At 48.0% G+C, this 19,457-nt stretch overlaps 2 protein-coding genes across 2 annotated transcripts; both read right to left on the bottom strand.

The window, feature by feature from the left end:
• Nucleotides 1-210: 210 nt before the first annotated feature.
• On the bottom strand, nucleotides 211-780 carry si:ch73-335l21.2 (RING finger domain-containing protein). The gene has a single exon (XM_048620003.1). It carries the CDS (start codon nucleotides 778-780, stop codon nucleotides 211-213), a length of 570 nt encoding a protein of 189 aa, XP_048475960.1.
• Nucleotides 781-11,161: 10,381 nt separating this feature from the next.
• Nucleotides 11,162-15,624, bottom strand: LOC125487811 (E3 ubiquitin-protein ligase RNF183-like). The gene is made up of 2 exons (XM_048620115.1): nucleotides 15,160-15,624; nucleotides 11,162-13,323 (listed from the first exon to the last, which is right to left on the bottom strand). The coding sequence occupies exons 1-2, from the start codon at nucleotides 15,533-15,535 to the stop codon at nucleotides 13,268-13,270; spliced, it is 432 nt and encodes a 143-aa protein (XP_048476072.1). The 5' UTR covers nucleotides 15,536-15,624; the 3' UTR covers nucleotides 11,162-13,267.
• Between the last annotated feature and the right edge of the window lie 3,833 nt (nucleotides 15,625-19,457).

Below are 19,457 nucleotides of genomic sequence, written 5' to 3'. Positions count from 1 at the left end.
AGATAGTTGAGGGATTGTCGAACAGGTTGGGCTATATCTCGAATGTGATGACGATGGGGTGTGATGGAGACGGTGAGGAGGACAATCTTATCCATGTGACTGAATGCTACTGTTCCCGGAGGGAGTCCCTGAGGGAGTTTCCCCACATCCACCTGTACCCCCCTCGGGATCCCGGATGGAGGCTCCATCTGGGTACTACATAGACTGGCACTAAAAGAGTCGTGGGCCAAGCACAAAAGCAGCAATGCAGAACAGGATCAGGAGGGTGGCCACTCTCCAGGAGGCCTTCCTCAGGCACACAACGGCCTGCTGTTTCTGGTTCTGGCGGACGAGCGAATGGTCTCGGAGGTTCCAGGATCTGGAAGCCCGCTGCCCGTCCCCCTGCTCCACACTCAGGCTGACTGTGGGCAACATGATGACAGTGGTCTCACCTGAGTCCAGGGTCAGGATGAGCTGCTGGCTGAGGGTAGCTGAGGAGCTACTGTGCACTCCCAGCTGCAGTGACAGCTTGGAGAGAATCTCCTCCTGGCGGGGTAGGCCCAAGGACCCCGAAGCCGTGAGCTCAGTGGAATACCTGCAGAGTGGGCAAGAGATGTGACGGCATGAGTTGGGTAGTTGAGCCTCCATTTTAGTGAGGCACTCAGTACAGAAAGTGTGGAGGCATTCCAACTCCCGAGGACACTTGTCGGTCCAGTTGTAATCATGGCAGCAGATGGAACATTCTAGATCCAACTTTTCTGAATCACTGTCAATGAACTCAGAAGGCCCAGCTGCCTTCATGGCTAGCTGTTCCCCGATTGACCTGAACGGGGCCCACGTCAAAGGCCTGAAAGTCTTTAGGTCAATTGACACAGTTCGTTTCTTCAAAAATGTAAAACCACTAATTAATTCTCCTTGCCCTAGCAAGCCTACAGATCAAGGCCTCACCGTCTTAAGTTGAAAGCTAGTTTTCTTTAGGCTTGACAGAGTTTGAGACAGATCACTGCCTCCGTTCTCTGATCAAAGATTGGAAAGCAGAAATAAGAGTTTCTGATGTATTCTGCTTGGGAAAGGCAGCTTCCGTCAGTGATCCCCCTCCCCCTTCCTAGGGTTGGGCTTAAATCTTTACAATCCTCCAATCAAATTGTCCTGTTGACACTGGGCAAATTAGCCGCTCTTTCGGCGTTGAGTTGGGATCAGATACCTGATTGCCAATCAACAACCCATGGTGAAGAAATGACCTCCCGGGAGATGGCCTGACCTGAGGGGGTCTGTGGTTTTCTGCTGTGGAGTAGGCCCTGATTCTATGACTGCCTCCACCAGCACTCCCTTCCTCCAATCTTTGCTCACCCAGGATCCCAGACAGCTGTGATCTCAGTTTCTATACCCAAGATCCCATGGATTCTTCAAAGGCTTGGAAAACCAAGACAGCCCACATAAGAAAGTAGCAAAATTCTGGGCTACTCCCAAACTCTTGGTGATCAATAAACAGATGGCAGTCAGCCTTAAACCCTTTCCAAAATCTCTCCACCTCTCTGTCTTCCTTTGGAATGCTGCTTAAAACTCCTTCATTTTGTGTTTGCGATTTGTCCTAAAATGTTCTTCTTTGACTCAGTGTTGACTGTTTGCCGAATTGTGTCACCACTTTCACAGCACTGTTTAATTGGCGTTGGCGGTGTCTCTCCCAGGATCTGTGTCTTGTTTTACTTTCTGATGGCGAGTGCATAGACGCAGGGTGCAACCTGTGAATACCCTGTCTGGAACTGCGTTGTCAACTGCCCCGAGACTTAAAGTGTGTCGATCTCCTGCATGAGAGGCCAGAAAGGAGGAGGATCACAGCTTCCTAAAGATTCTCAGCCCTGGGCTGGATTTGTCACTTTAAGTTTGTGTCCTCTTTCTCTGTGTCTCTCTCTCTTTCTGTTTCTCTCTTTCTCTGTCTTTCTCCCTCCCTTTTGTCTCTCTTTGCCTCTCTTTCTCTCTGTTTTCCTCTCTCTGCCTCTCTCTCTCTTTCACTCTCTGTCTCTGTCTCTCTCTCTCTCTCTCTGCCTCTCTCTCTCTCTCTGCACCCTCTCTCTCTCTCTGCACCTCTTTCTGTCTCTGCGCCTCTCTCTCTCTGTTTCCCTCTCTGTCTCTCTCCCTCCCTTTCTCCCTCTCTCTTTCTGTTTCTCTCTCTCTCTGCTTCTCTCTCTGTTTCCCTCTCTCTCTCTCAGAGACCTAGCTGTGCATGCCCTGGTCTTGGCAAGCCTGGTGCCAAGAGGAATGTGCCACTATCTGTGCTGCTTCCATTTGATCCACACAGCCTCACCGTCCTCCAAGATCACCCACGGGTGCTTCTCACCAAGCCTTTCGAAGGCCCGTCGCCCGAGAGCTCTGAGAGTTTCTGACTCACAGACTCAAAGCTGTTGCTGCTGAACAGGTTAGCACCAGGGCCTGTGGCCTTGGACAGGGGTATAACCTGTGCTTTACCCTCGATGCGTTGGTGATACCCTTCCCCTCCCAGGGAATGGATTGAAAAGGAAATGGAAAAGACGAGTGGGTGTACATGTGAGGAAGGAGCAGAGAACTCAACCTCTGTCCCCACCAGGGTGGGCCAATCTCAGTTACTACAGGTTACTGTTGCAATGATATAGATAGCTTAGATGCCTTATCTCCTGTTTTTGTAAAGGGTGATCAACAGACAGGCTTTTTGTTTCAGTAACCTGTAGTAACTGAGATTTGCTTCGAGAGGAGCTTTTGAACCTAATTCCATTCTCCTACTCTGCATTTCAGAGTCTTGAATCTGTCTCAGTCGAGTAGAGAACGTTGAATGTCTCTAGCCCTCTCTCTTTCTGCTAACTAAACTGAGCAGACAGTCTTCCCAGCCGGCACTGTCTCCGTCCTGTTGCTCTCTGCACCAGGTGAGTGGATTGAGCAGATTGGAGAGTTGCTGGTTCTTGTCGAATCCGGAATATTTCTCTCCAAGCCTCGCCACCGTCACGGAGCCTGAAGAAAACAGAAAGTGAAGTGTCGGTCATTGAATCTTTGGAGCTCCTGACACAAACCATCAGCTCCATTTTGTCAAAGTTCTGAGAGCTGAGATTCGGTAGGGGACCTGACAGGGGAGATGTGGAGAGGGTGTTTCCCTTTGTGGGCGCAAAAGTGAGGACCTGCACCATTTAAGACAAAAGATGAGGAGGAATTTCTTCCCACAGAATGCAGCCAGTCTGTGGGATTCTGTATCACAGAAGGCTGTCAAGACTAGGTCATGAAGTGTATTCAAGGCTGAGCCAGACAGATTTTTAATCAGTAACAAGGAATCAAAGTTTCTGGGGAAAAGGCAGGAAAGCGTAGCTGAGAATTATCAGATCAGCCATGATCTCATTGAATGGTGGAACAGACTAATTGGGTTGAATGGCCTATTTCTGCTTATATCTTATGGTCTTATGGGAAACAAAGGCAGTGGCCAAGGTGGTCCTCCATGTTGGAGAATCCAGGACGAGTCAGACAAGTCTGTGTCCCCCATCTCGTTTCCTGGGCGACCAACCAGACCATTTGTCATTGAGTGAACCAGAGCTTCCCAAAGGCGGCATCAGAACCCCCAATGAGGTTGTGAAACCATGGGATCAATCGGCAGCACCTTGGAGCTCTGCCTTCCTATACCACCCCCAACCACCACCAGCACCACCGCGCACACACACACACAGACAGAAACACACACACATGCACACATAGAGTCACACACACATGCATGCACACACAGACATACACGCACACCCATCCACATGCACACACACACACACACACCCCCCCATCCACATGCACACACACACACATGCACACATAGAGTCACACATACATGCACGCACACACACACCCCCATCCACATGCATGCATGCACACGCACATACACACATACATACACACACACACACACACACCCATCCACATGCACAGACACATGCACACACCCATCCACATGCACGCACACACGCGCACACACACACACGCACGCACGCACACGTGTGCGCGCACACACACCTTTCTTGGACTTCTCTCCCCTGCCGGCTGCTGATAGATTTAATCAAACCTCATATTCAGGTCACAGTGGAGATAAGGTTTGGGAATGACAGAATCACAGAACTGTTATAGCATAGAAGGAAACCATTCAGCCCATCATGACTACTCTGGTTCTAATACCTAGTCTGGCTCTACTATTAAATGCCAATCTCCTCCCTTTTCCCCATATCTCCACACACCATTACTGTCCAAATAATTATCCAATACTTCTGTCAAATGCCTCATTCGTAGCTGCCTCCACCACATTTCCAAGCAGTGCATTCCACAACCTGCTGAGTGAAAACGTTTTCCCTCACATCTCCCTTGCTTTGTTTGCACATCATTTTAAACCTATGCCCTCTCATTCTCGTTGTTTATACAGGCAGAAACCCCATCTCCCCCTTTGACTCTGTGTGGCCCGCTCATGACTTTGAAAAACCAGATTTCTTCTCTGCAGGGAAAAGAATCTCAAACTCATTGATGTAGATCCCTAAAACACTGAGCCCTTTCCCATTTGCTCCTGCTGTATATAATCCAAATCTACATCCATTCTCATTCAGTCTCACTGCACGTAGACCCAAAAGGGATAATCCCATTCCCCTCACATCGAATCCCCAAGGACTAAATCCCTTCTGATTCATTCCCATGGCTCCAAGACACCAACAACAATCAGAATCTGTATATTGCCTTGAACACAGCAGAATGTCCCAAGACACTTAAACGAGAACAAGAAAAATAATAAATATTTTTTACACTCTGGGCTACAGATGGACAAGCATATACAATCTTGGTCAAAGGGTTTGGTTTTAAGGAGCACCTTGAAGGAGGAGAGAGAGAGAGTTGGAAAGGTTTAAGGAGGGAATTCCAGAGCTCAGGGCCCAGGCAGCTGAAGGCACGGCCACCAATGATGGAGTGATGGGATTTAGGGGATGCTCAAGAGGCTGGGGTTGTAGAAATTACAGAGGTAGGGAGGGGTGTAGGGACTGGGGGAGTTTACAGGGATAGGGAGTGGTGTAGGGGCTGGAGGACGTTACAGAGATAGGGAGGGATGTAGGGTCTTGAGGAAGTTGCAGAGTTAGGGAGGGGTGTAGGGGCTGGATGAGGATGAGGTTGCAGAGATAGGGAGGGAAGTACAGACTAGAGGAGGTGACAGAGCAAGGGGCGTAGGGACTGGAGGAATTTACAGGAATAGGGAGGGTAGTAGGGATTGGAGGAGGTTAAAGAGATAGGGAGGGATATGGGGGCCAGACAAGGTTGTGGAGATATGGAGGGGTGTAGGGGATTGAGCAGGTTACAGAGATAGGGAGAGATGTAGGGGCTGGAAGAGGTTGCACAGATAGGGAGGGGTGTAGGGGCTTGAGGAGGTTACAGGGATAGGGAGGAGAGTAAAGACTAAAGGAGGTGACAGAGCAAGGGGTGCAGGGACTGGAGGAGGTGACAAAGCAAGGGGTGTAGGATCTGGAGGTGCTTACAGAGACAGGGAAAGGTGTAGGACCCAGTGGAGATGGCAGAGATAGGGAAGAGTGTAGGGCCTGGCGAAAGTTACAGAGATAGGGAGGGGTGTAGGGCCTGGAGAAAGTTAAAGGGATAGGGAGGGCTATAGGGGCTGGTGGAGATGACAGCGATAGGGAGGGGGTGTTGAGGGAGAGAGCTCAGTGTCATTACCATTGATGTGAGGTTAACTGTTCAGGAGCAGGAAGTGAAGATATTACAGATGACTCTCTCCGATCAGGTACAAGTGGAACCAGCTGAAGCAGTCCCTCTCGGCCCAGCCGCAGAGGAGAGGTGAAGGATGGGGATTGTGCACTCACTGTGTCAATGGCCATCACCCAGCTTAGACTGCACAGAACATTCCCTCTGTTATTGCTGTGAAACACCTCGCGATGGCTTCTGGCCTCTCAAACATCCCCCAGTTCTCATCAATCCACCGTTGGCAGTCATATCTGCAGCTATCTGGGCCTCAAGCTCTGGAATTCCTTCCGTAAGTCTCCCTGCTTCTCTCTCTCTTCCTTTAAACTGCTTCTTAAAGCCTTCTCATTACATCCAGAGTACTGAATACACTTTGGCCTCCTGATTTAAGAAAGGATATAAATGCATTAGAAACAGTTCAGAGGAATGTCCTTCAACTGATTCCTGGGATGAGGGCGTTTCTCTTATGAGGAAAGGCTAGGCCTTTATCCATTAGGGTAAGTGTTAGGGTGTTTAGAAAGAAATGAGAAGTGATCTTATTGAAAACACACAATCCTGACAGAACTTGACAGGATGCATGATCAGAGGATTATGGGAGAGACTAGAACAAGCGGACACTTTAAAAACAGGAAGATTCTCACTTAAGATGGCAATGAGGATTATTTTCCCTCAGGGTTGTCTGTTTGTGGAATTGTCTTGCCCAGAATCATAGTCACACAGCATGAACACAGACCCTTCGGTTCAGCCAGTCCATGCTGACCACAATCCCAAACTAAACCAGTCCCAGTTGCCTGCTCCTGGCCTATATCCCTCCAAACATTTCTTATTCGTGTACTTATCAAAATGTCTTTTAAATGTTGTAACTGTACCTGCATCCAGCATTTTGTCTGGAAGATCATTTGGTACACAAACCAAGTCTCTGTGTAAAACACTTGCCCCTCATGTCTTTTTTAAATCCTCCTCCTCTCACCTCAAAAATATGCCCCCTAGTCTTGAAATCCCCTACCGTAGGGAAGAGTGGAGCCTGTGTCATTGAATATATTAAAGGCTGAATTCCACTGAATCACAGCCAGTCGTGATCTGGTGATCGGTAAGGGAGCTGGGGTTGTGGGAGTTTGGGGGCAACAAACAGAAAAATTGGCATTGAGACCACAGTGAGATCAGCAGTGACCTTATTGAATGGTGGAAAACAGGGCTGAATGGCCTCCTCCTGCTTCTAATGCTCGTGTGCATAGGATCCCCAAAGCCTAAACCCCTTCCCATTCTGTCCTGATCTATAATCCATTTGAACATCAGCCATTCCTATTCATTCCCATAGCCTTGGCTTGGAGATTGCAGTTTTTACAAGGAGCATTGGATGACATCCCACAAGTATTAGAACGAGACACAAGAACAAACCCCTGCGTCCTTACCTTCCACACTGCTGCCAGGGTATCAGGAGTGTTGGTGAATTAAACAGGACAACTGGATGCTTTTGGAGTCAACTTCTGGTACCTCATGGCAGAGGGAAGAGGGAAATGTCCAGTTCTTTCTCCTGGAAATATCTCAAGCTCGGGATTAGCTCTTCACGATCTTCAGCAGCAACTGTGACAGCTCTGGCTGAATTACCTGCTGTGTAGAATCTTGTAATTTTCCACATCTCCCATTCCCTCGAGTCCCCTTGTTAATGCACATCAGTAGAGACAATGCAAACAGCACTTGTTTGCTGCGCTGTGCCTCTTTCAGCTCATGGCTTTGTTAAAGAATCTCCTGTATTGTTTCAATGAGGTCAACGTCAAAAAGACCAGCAATAACATAGTGGGACTGCAGAAACTGGGAGCAGAGAAGGTTATGAGGGAAAATGGAATCGAGGCGTTCAAAATCACAAATAGGTTTCAATCGAGCGACTGAAGAGAAACTGTTTCTGCGGGTAGGTGGTTCAGTGACTAAAGGGACACAGATTGAAGAGAATCAAGCAAGGGGGAGAAGAATTTGTTTTATAAGGCAGCGAATTTGATCTGGAATTAGCTGCCCGAAAGGACGTTGAAAGCAGATTCAAGAGGAACTTTCATAAGGATTAATTTGCAGAGATCTGGTTTTGGGTGGTGGGTGGGGGGCGTGGGGTGAGGGGAGAGCAGATGAGGCAGTGGGACTTAAGTGTATTTATTTTTTTAAAGAACTGATCTGGCATGGTGGGTAGAATGGATTCTTTCTTGAATGATCGCTCTCTTGCATGTAGTTTTGAAAACATTCTTCCTCAAAACACTGTTGAGGCTACAGTGGTCAACTCAAGAATGTCAAAATAAGTGAGGTCATTTTTTGTTTTGTCATAGACCTAAGCCACGCCAATGGGCTAGCATCCAGAAAAACAATGATCAGCAGGCCTTGAGGGACTGAATGGCCTCCTCCTATTCTGGAGTTAAAGGAAGAGAAATAGATGGAGGAGTTTGAGAAGTCTCTTTCGAAGGTGCAGTAAGAGGATATGTGTTAGTGTTCAACATTGGAAAATTGTGAAAAGATAATTGTGGATTTACATCGGTCAGTCAGGGTCCACTCAGTCTCATCCTTTCCCTTCCCAATCCACACCCCATTTTTCTTTTAAATGTTTATTGCTTATTTTCCGAGCACAAAGGAGGACATTTGGCCCATCAGGTCTCTACTATCAGAAGAATTCACCGTGCGCCATTTCCCAACTTCACCTTATGACCCTGTGCATTTATCCTCTTCAGATAACAGGCTCAAGGCTGGTGGAAAGTCTCAACTGAACCTGCCTACACGTCAATCTCAGGTAGCACATTCCAGACGCGAATTTCGTGATGTTGTATAATTTCAGCTCCATGCAAGGCAAGTTGTCTGGTCTCTTAGAGATAGCAAGAACTGCATACGCTAGAGTCAGAGGCAACACAGTGTGGAGCTGAAGGAACACAGCAGGCTAAGAAGGGTCCCGACCCGAAACATCAACTTTCCTGCTCCTCTGATGCTGCCTGGCCTGCTGTGTTCCTCCAGCTCCACACTGTGTTGTCTGAACTCTTACCTTCCTAGCCCATGGGCAACCAATGAAGCATTTGAAACAAACCCTACTTGATGTTTGTAGTCAGGTTAACAGTTCTACCCTCAGACTGTTTCTTCGCAAAATGCATGGGGCGAGAAAATATTGTCAACTTTTAAAACTTCCCATCCTGGTGGGCTGTTGCTACGGGGACAAATCCTTCCCGAATGCCTATCCGGAAGTTAAACTCGAGGCTTGCTGAAAGGCCACTCAGTTTCAGGGTGGATTGGCCAGTGAGGACCTGGCATGTCTGAAAGTACATCTCCCTTCACAGGAGAATGTTTGCTGATCTTGACCAAACTCTCAGTCTGAATGGGATCCCAGAGCAGTGTGGAGCTGGAGAGTTCTGGGGATTCAGACTGTCACCACTTTCAACCCAGTGGAGTTTATAACCCAGCGGACTGGCCGTGGCCCAGCAGATTACACTCATGTCTCTCCCACCAAAGCCTCCCCCCGCGTTGTTTTTGCCAGGGTAGCTGCACCTGAGCTACTTACAGGCTCAAATACACTTCAGAAGGGCTCTTGCTGTTTGTAGGGACACGGGTCAATGCTCACTTTGTGCAGCCTTTTCTTTTATGCTGCTCCTCATTATATGAGCAGGCTTGGGGCAGTGCATTCCAAAGCTGCTGTGCCAGTCACTTGCGTGTGACCAGCCTCCACAGAATGCTGACTGCGTGACCCCCCCAACCACAGAGTGGTCCTCACGCCGTGTCAACTCAGGATGGGGTTGGCCAATTCAGGCTGCAGATCACACAAGGAGCTGTCAGCTTTTGTTCCCACCTTCCCCGGTCCATCAGCTTTACTTGGATATCAATCAACCAAGGCACATGCAGCAATTTGACGAGCCTGACCACTAACGCAAATCACAAATGTGTCATCCACCGTGATCGGTTTAATCAGTTCCTCATTAGGAGTATTCAATGGGAAGAGAATGAGCTCTTGGTTTTAACAAACTTTGGCATCAGACTTACCTTGCTCATGCTGTTGTCACATTTAGGTCATTCTGACACTTAACAGCATGAATCTGAGAGATAGTAGGAACTGCCGATGCTGGAGTCTGAGATAACAAGGTGTGGAGCTGGATGAACACATCAGGCCAGGCAGCATCAGAGGAGCAGGAAAGCTGACGTTTTGGGTCGGGACCCTTCTTCAGAAATGGGGGAGGGGAAGGGGGCTCTGAAATAAATAGAGAGGGGGTGCTGTGATAGAAGGTGGATAGTGGAACAGATAGGTGGGAGAGAAGACGGACAGGTCAAGGAGGCGGGGATGAGAGGGGTGCTGGTCTTAGGATGAGGCCGGGGGTGGGGAGATTTTGAAGCTAGTAAAGTCCACATTGAGACTATTGAGTTGTAGGCTCCCAAGGCGGAATATGAGGTGCTGCTCCTCCAGTTTCCGGGTGGCTTCATTGTGACACTGGAGGAGGCCCAGGATGGACATGTCGTCCAGGGAGTGGGAGGGGGAGTTGGAGTGGTTCGCGACTGGAAGGTGTTGTCATTTGTCACGAACCGAGCGCAGGTGCTCCACAAAACAGTCTCCGAGCCTCCGCTTGGTCTCCCCGATGTAGAGGAGGCCACATCAGGAACAGCAGATACAATAGACCACATTAACGGATGTGCAGGTGAACATCTGTCTGATGTGGAAGGTTTTTTTGGTGCCTGGGATGGAGGTGAATGGGGAAGTATGGGGGCAGGTGTAGCACTTCCTGCGGTTGCAAGGAAAGGTGCAGGGGGTGGTGGGGCTAGTGGGGAGTGTGGAGTGGACAAGGAAGTCACGGAGAGAGCGGTCCCTACAGAAGGCAGATAAAAATGGAGAGGGAAATATATCCTTCATAGTGGGGTCAGATTGCAGGTGGCGGAAGTGGCGGAGAATGATGCGTTGATGAGGTTAATGGGGTTAATGGACTCTGAGATCACCTTTTCATCCAGTTCACTGTGTCTAATTTAAAACAGACTTTCAGACGCACTGTAGCAGTACAGTCCAGTACTGATGAGTTTAAATACTTCATTAAACAGACACACATTCATTCAGACACAGAAACATTACTACTAGTGACTTTTGTAATCATTAGTCTAAATATTAGGGCCAGCCCATTCAGGAGAAATGTTAAGAAGCATTTTTACACACAAAGATTTGGAACTCTCTTCTACAAACAGCAGTGGATACTGGATCAGCTTGATGGGGGTGAATGGCTTACTCCTCAGTCCTGTGAACTTTGAATGGGTCAGTAGCAGTCCCAGCCCCCATCCAAATTGCAGTCAGTTCAGACCATTCATTCGTCTGACTAACTGGGAGCATTTCCATGGGTGATCAGAGGGATGGCGCTGAGACCAGAGGGAATAGTCTTTGCAACCCTCAAAAAGTATCCAGAAGATTTTCCAGAGCTGGGGGAATATTCGGCATGATCAAACAAAATTGACGAAAAGTTACCCATTTCACAAGAAGTCTTTTTATTTGTTAAAAAACAATTAATAACAATTAAATACACAATTATTTTCTTCCAGTTTGATACAAATTCTGTACATATACCAATATGATATGATTTACAGTGCTGGTTAAGTCACAAAGCAATTCACTACAAAATGCAAGATAATACTGAGGAGCCAAGATTGGAAATCATAGGTTGTAACATTGCTATCCTTGCTGCTCAGCAAAGCACGAATGAACTTGACTATGGGGTGAAATTTGACCTCAATGGTAGCACACATTAGGTCCTTCGATTTGACCATTTCTAACCAGTAAAGCCCTTTGGTGTGCGTTGTTTACAACCGTACAGGATGATGAAGTTATTCAGGATACAAGAAGGGATTATTCTTAATTGTGTCCATGCTTGTAGCTGACGTGGGAGGAACTGATAGCTTTCCTCTGGAACCACAAGGGGATTTCCCTGTCCATAACTAAATAATCATAAACTTAAACAGTAGAAGTAGGCAGCCATTTAGCCCAACATTGCTGACCTTCAACCACACGATTCCAATATTGCTTAATCAAAAGGAAGTAAAATGTGGGTCGAGTGTTTTTATGTTTAAAAAATGCATTCTTCCCCCACCCCTGCCAATTTTCTTCAGTTTGTTAACTATTTAAAGATTGGATTTAGGAAAAGGGGCTAGTTGACTGGTTTGCTAGGGAGGTAAACAAAAACATGTCATAAAACTGGGAAGGGAGTGGGCATAATAACAATTGCTGATAGCCCAGTAATAATCAGTTTTAGAATTTGGTTACAAAAGCAGAAATTACTGGCAAAACTCAGGTGGTTGGGCAGAGTCAATGTTTCGAGTCTGGTGCCTCTTCATCAGAACTTGAATTTGGTATTTTTTTCATTCCCTTCTCCTACTGCATGAATAGGACCCCCCTCCGTCCCCGGACTACAGCCCTGTTCCTGTGTCGAGACAGGCTCTGCCACAGGCTTTGAGCTCTTCCAAAGCTGGTGCGTATTTTCTGAAGCATTTTGGCAATCTGGCCAGTTGAAAAGCTGATGAAACATTAACGAGTCGTTTCCCCTGTGCTGGAAAACATTATGACTCACGGATTTGGAAATATGCCACATGGGGAGGCACAGTGGTTAGCACTGCTGCCTCACAGTGCCAGGGACCCAGGTTCAATTCCGCCCTCAGGCGACTGTCTGTGTGGAGTTTGCACATTCTCCCTGTGTCTGCATGGGTTTCCTCCAGGTGTTCCGGTTTCCTCCCACGGTCTAAAGATGTGCAGGCTAGGTGGATTGGTCATGGGAAATGCAGGGTTACAGGGATAGGGTGGGTGGAGTTGGGTCTAGGTGAGATGCTGTTCAGAGGATTGGTGTACACTTGATGGGCCAAATGGCCTGCTTCCAGACTGTAGGGATTCTATGATTTCTATGAAACTGAGGCAGACCAGTGAGCCGTTGCCATGCCAACATCAAAACACCACTCTAAAACAAAACCCAAGCCGCAATGCTAGGTAGTTAGCATCAGTTAAACGTCTTCAGTGTCGCTCATGGTAACAGGATGGTGTGGTGACAATTTGCGGGGAGCTGGGGGTTGAAAGACTACCTCGGTTTATATTCAGGGACTCAAACTCACCATAAAACCTGGCACAAATATTACACTCCAGGGATAGATCACACACTTTTCCACCAGTGTCACCCTCAAAACAAAACAAAATGAAAGAACAAATCATAAACGCTCTTATCAGAGGCCCAGTTTTGAGCAAAGCAACGTAGGCCTGGGCCTGAAGCTAACCCCTACTGTGGGTCCCACGGTCACTTGACATCGGGTTCTGGCTGATCTCAGCCTGCTGCCTGAGAAAGAAATGATGAAGGCCAAAGCACCTCCTCTTCCAGGAAGGGTTAGTTTTTGGTTTTGCTTTTGGAGGATGGGAGAGTGTGTCAGGTACAGTGGGAAACTGGCTGCTCACACAATCTCAGTCGTCCTTGCGGGGAATGGACTTTGACCGTCCTTTGCTGGTCCCTGGGCTCTCTGTTTGGCCCCGATTAGTCTGTCATATGTTCCAGCTTCACGCCAGGGCAGGGGTGGTTTGGTTAGGGTTAGGCTGTCTTCGGGCTCACATCAAATGAAAACTCGCCATCAGAACCATATCGCGCATGTTCACACACAGAGCTGAAAGGTTCAGAAATGGAGATTAGAATTAGTAACAGGGCCATTCCTCCCATAAACTGACACTGACTAGAGTTAAACTAGCACTGCACACCAGGCATAGAATCCATCTCTTTAAAAGATCCATCCAATTAGCTCCCTCCACTCCCCCTACCTGTGACATTTTCCCTTTGGAAAATTTCTGTTGAATCTGCCCTTTCAGGCAGTGTATTTCACATGATGACAACTTGCTGTGTGTTAAACACGTTCTCCTCGTGTTGCCTCAAGCTGTTTCCTGCGATAGGGTTTTAAAACTGTGTCGCCATGGTTACCAAAACTCCACCCTGTGCAAACAGTTTCTCCTCATTCACGCTATCAAAACCCTTCCAGGTTACAAAGCAACACGATTAACTCTCTTCTTAGCCTTCTCTGCCCCAAGCAGAACAGTCCCAGGTTCTCCAACTTCCCTGAAGGAATTTTGGAAGTCTACTTGGGACTAACCAACGTTTCATAGGAGGTTTCGTACAACAGCCTGTCTTTTAGACTTTATGCCTCTCTGTGTAAAACCTAGCACTCCCTACATTTTTATGAATAATCTGCTGAATAATAGCTGGAGCCTTTAAGGATTTCTGTACATATCCCCCCAGTCTCTCCATTCTTGTGCTCCCTTTAAAATTGCCCCATTTGTTCTGGATCATAATCTCTCTCCTTAGATAAGATGGCCATAATCCCAGAGAATCATAGGGCTGCTGTCTCAGAGAGAGAGAGGACTGATGGTAGTTTAACCTGAGGGTCACCATACCTCAGAGGTTGAGAAAGTTGTACTCTGAGCCCATACAGGAGTTGAACCCATGCTGCTGGTGTCATTTTGCGTTGCAAAGTAGCCATCCAGACAACCGAGCCAACCAACCCCTAATCAACTGAGATGCATTTCTGTATTAGACAGTAGGCACCCCATGTCAGACCAGTTCACCACAAGGCTCTAGCCTTCATAGTATTTAACTGTGGTCTCAGTGGAATTGGTTCAACATGTCCTTGATTGAAGGGCTTTGGGGTCTCTTCATTCCCTAGCAATGGATATCAGGTTTCTTTGGAGGAGGCTGGGCTATGGGGGAGAGGGGGTTGGGGGGGTGCGGTGGGAGGTGGGGAGGGGGAGGAGGAAATGGGGTGTTGTTGGGAGTAAAGGATTTAGCCCAAAACCATCTTTGCTCACCTTGCCATTCATTCGCCAAGTAGCAGCAGTTAATTATCATGGCTATTCCTCTGCAAAAGCAGCACCCTGATGTCCAGGGTATCACCCAAAGACAGGATGATGGAGCTAGGATGGCGAGTGGTCAGGGAAATGGAGTGAGAATTACACGTTCTTACCTCAGCATGGGTGGATGAGGGTAGAGATCGGGGGCAGAGTGTCACATTGGCTGGTTAAGTTCATCCCTGATCTCGTCGCACTTGGTGGCAATGCCACCTTCAATCCCTGAGATCGAGGGAAAGGAGGGATAGGGAGAGAGGGCCTGAACGACCTACTGCTGCTTTCCCCAATCTCGCAATTTATGCCACCTTTGACCTGAGCACCTTTAAACTTCATCTTAACTCACAATTGATGTGGTCAGGTGCCCTGACTGCTTTCCTCCTGCATCATTCACCTTTGTGAATGAGTGGAGGCCATTCAGCCCTTCTAGGCTACTCGGTCACTCACTAAGCAGATCTCCTACCTCACCTCGGCCTTCCCACCTGATCTCCACGTGGATTCAGTGCCAATCACTCGATCCAAAAGCAAAGACCAGAAACCTCAATACAACACAACCCCACCCAGCACCCACCTCCCAAGCCCTGACCAATGACCCACCCCCTTCTCCTCACCATCAGTGCTTGAGTGTCTCAGACCCCGAAGGCCCAGCTTCCTCTTCAGGCTCTTCACCCACCACTTGGGCCCTCGTTTGGCAGCTGCCCTCGGCCCCTCGACACCTGACTCCAGGCCTCCTTTGGTCGGCATCAGCTCATCAAGAGCCGGGTCCACGGGGAACGGGAGCTTGTCCCCCTCTGGCCAGGCCTGGGCAGGCCGACGGCACAGGGGGCAAAGGAGCTGGCAGAGGCCTGAGTTCCCGGGCTCCGCCAAGGACAGGAGGGCGAGGAGGCATTGGCTGCAGAAGGTATGCCCACAAGGCAGGACCCTGGGGCATCGAGCTCCTCTGGCATAGGGACAGTAGCAGATGCTGCACTCTGTGTCTGCAGGCATTCTCCAGGAATGAACAGGAGCTTTATGAGTGAGAGAGCAAGCCAACCCTTCCTTTTATAAGGAGAGTTCCCGGGTGATGACTCATTCATAACAGTGATCTCATCGATGGTGGACGGGGGAATTCTTTCAACGTTTTGATCGTCATGAAGTGATGCTGGCCAAGTTTCGCAAGGTGTGTGGTTAATACTTTCCTCCTTCCGTTGTGCAAGCCTTTTCAGTGGCAATCATTTACAGACCGTCGCGCTTTTACAGTCCAAGATCACTGCTTCCAGTAAACCAGAGGGAAATCATCACCAATTACACATAAGGCTTGGAAATGAACATGCCGGAGCTCCCTTGTGAAACTGAATGGAAGGGTGGGACCAGTGGAACTCATTCACCCGATTACTGTATCTTCCTCTGGGAAAGGGGGGAATCACCTGTGTTACCTGCAGGGGGAGGAACACAGAACATAGAACATTACAGCGCAGTACAGGCCCTTCGGCCCTCAATGTTGCGCCGACCTGTGAAAACAATCTGAAGCCCATCTAACCTAAACTATTCCATTATCATCCATATGTTTATCCAATGACCATTTAAATGCCCTTAAAGTTGGCGAGTCTACTACTTTTGCAGGCAGGGCATTCCACGCCCTTACTACTCTCTGAATAAAGAACCTACCTCTGACCTCTGTCCTATATCTATCACCCCTCAATTTAAAGCTATGTCCCCTCGTGGTAGCCATCACCATCCGAGGAAAAAGGCTCCCACTGTCCACCTTATCTAATCATCTGATCATCTTGTATGTTTCTATTAAGTCACCTCTTAACCTTCTTCTCTCTAATGAAAACAGCCTCAAGTCCCTCAGCCTTTCCTCATAAGACCTTCCCTCCATACCAGGCAACACCCTAGTAAATCTCCTCTGCACCCTTTCCAATGCTTCCACATCCTTCCTTTAATGCGGTGACCAGAACTGTACGCAATACTCCAAGTGCGGCCGCACCAGAGTTTTGTACAGCTGCAACATGACCTCATGGCTCCGAAACTCAATCCCTCTACCAATAAAACCTAACACACTGTACGCCTTCTTAACAACCATATCAACCTGGGTGGCAACTTTCAGTGATCTATGCACATGGACACCAAGATCTCTCTGCACATCCACATACCAAGAATCTTACCATTAGCCCAGTTCTCTGTATTCCTGTTACTCCTTCCAAAGTGAATCACCTCACACTTTTCCGCATTAAACTCCATTTGCCACCTCTCAGCCCAGCTCTGCAGCTTATCTATGTCCCTCTGTAACCGGCAACATCCTTCTGCACTATCCACAACTCCTCCGACTTTGGTGTCATCCGCAAATTTACTAACCCATCCTGCTACGCCCTCATCCAGGTCATTTATAAAAATGACAAACAGCAGTGGCCCCAAAACAGATCCTTGAGGTACACCACTAGTAACTGAACTCCAGGATGAACATTTCCCATCAACCACCACCCTCTGTCTTCTTACAGCTAGCCAATTTCTGATCCAAACTGTTAAATCACCCTCAATCCCATGCCTCCGTATTTTCTGCAATAGCCTACCATGGGGAACCTTATCAAACGCTTTACTGAAATCCAAATACACCACATCAACCGCTTTACCCTCATCCACCTGTTTGGTCACCTTCTCGAAGAACTCAATAAGGTTTGTGAGGCACGACCTACCCTTCACAAAACCGTGTTGACTATCCCTAATCAAATTATTCCTTTCTAGATGATTATAAATCCTATCTCTTATAATCCTTTCTAACACTTTACCCACAACCGAAGTAAGGCTCACTGGTCTATAATTACCAGGGTTGTCTCTACTCCCCTTCTTGAACAAGGGGACAACATTTGCTAGTCTCCAGTCTTCTGGCACTATTCCTGAAGACAATGACGACATAAAGATCAAAGCCAAAGGCTCTGCAATCTCCTCTGTTGCTTCCCAGAGAATCCTAGGATAAATCCCATCCGGCCCAGGGGACTTATCTATTTTCACACCTTCCAGAATTGCTAACACCTCCTCCTTATGAACCTCAATCCAGTCTAGTCTAATAGCCTGTATCTCAGTATTCTCCTCCACAACATTGTCTTTTTCCTGTGTGAATACTGACGAAAAATATTCATTTAGCACCTCTCCTATCTCTTCGGACTCCACGCACAACTTCCCACTACTGTCCTTGACTGGCCCTAATCTTACTCTCGTCATTCTTTTATTCCTGACATACCTATAGAAAGCTTTAGGGTTTTCCTTGATCCTACCTGCTAAAGACTTCTCATGTCCCCTCCTGGCTCTTCTTAGCTCTCTCTTTAGGTCCTTCCTGGCTAACTTGTAACTCTCAAGCGCCCTAACTGAGCCTTCACGCCTCATCTCTACATAAGCCTCCTTCTTCCTCTTGACAAGAGATTCAAATTCTTTAGTAAACCATGGTTCCCTCGCTCGACCACTTCCTCCCTGCCTGACAGGTATATACTTCTCAAGGACACGCAGTAGCTGTTCCTTGAACAAGCTCCACATTTCAATTGTGCCCAGCCCCTGCAGTTTCCTTCTCCATCCTATGCATCCTAAATCTTGCCTAATCGCCTCATAATTGCCTTTCCCCCAGCTATAACTCTTGCCTTGCGGTATATACCTATCCCTTTCCATCGCTAAAGTAAACGTAATCGAATTGTGGTCACTATCACCAAAGTGCTCACCTACCTCCAAATCTAACACCTGGCCTGGTTCATTACCCAGTACCAAATCCAATGTGGCCTCGCCTCTTGTTGGCCTATCTACATACTGTGTCAGGAAACCCTCCTGCACACATTGGACAAAAACTGACCCATCTAAAGTACTCGAACTGTAGCGTTTCCAGTCAATATTTGGAAAGTTAAAGTCCCCCATAACAACTACCCTGTTACTTTCGCTCCTTTCCAGAATCATCTTTGCAATCTTTTCATCTACATCTCTGGAACTTTTCGGAGACCTATAGAAAACTCCCAACAGGGTGACCTCTCCTTTCCTGTTTCTAACCTCAGCCCATACCACCTCAGTAGACGAGTCCTCATCAAACGTCCTTTCTGCCACTGTAATACTGTCCTTCACTAACAATGCCACACCTCCCCCTCTTTTACCACCTTCCCTGATCTTACTGAAACATCTAAACCCCGGAACCTGCAACAACCATTCCTGTCCCTGCTCTATCCATGTCTCCGAAATGGCCACAACATCGAAGTCCCAGGTACCAACCCATGCTGCAAGTTCACCCACCTTATTCCGGATGCTCCTGGCATTGAAGTAGACACACTTCAATCCACTTTCCTGCCTGCCAGTACACTCCTGCGACCTTGAAAGCTTATTCATGACCTCACTACTCTCAACCTCCTGTACACTGGAGCTACAATTCAGGTTCCCATCCCCATGCTGAATTAGTTTAAACCCTCCCGAAGAGCATTAGCAATTTTCCCCCCCCAGGATATTGGTACCCCTCTGGTTCAGGTGTAGACCATCCCGTTTGTAGAGGTCCCACCTACCCCAGAATGAGCCCCAATTATCCAGGTATCTGAATCCCTCCCTCCTGCACCATCCCTGTAGCCACGTGTTCAACTGCTCTCTCTCCCTATTCCTCGCCTCGCTAGCACGTGGCACGGGTAACAAACCAGAGATAACAACTCTGTTTGTTCTAGCTCCAAGCTTCCACCCTAGCTCCTTGAATTTCTGCCTTACATCCCCATCCCTTTTCCTACCTATGTCGTTGGTGCCTATGTGGACCACGACTTGGGTGGGGGATGATTTATCTTTCTCCCCAATACTGGCCTGCTGACACTCGGCACTGACCCTCCGACAGTGCGGCACTCCCTCAGCACTGACCTTCCGACAGTGTGGTGCTCCCTCAGCACTGACCCTCCGACAGTGTGGTGCTCCCTCAGCACTG

Source organism: Rhincodon typus, chromosome 45 (genome assembly GCF_021869965.1).
Source record: "Rhincodon typus isolate 14 chromosome 45, sRhiTyp1.1, whole genome shotgun sequence".
NCBI classification, from domain to species: Eukaryota; Metazoa; Chordata; class Chondrichthyes; order Orectolobiformes; family Rhincodontidae; genus Rhincodon; species Rhincodon typus.
The sequence above is the reverse complement of the archived record's forward strand: the minus strand, read 5'-3'. Positions and strand labels throughout refer to the sequence as shown.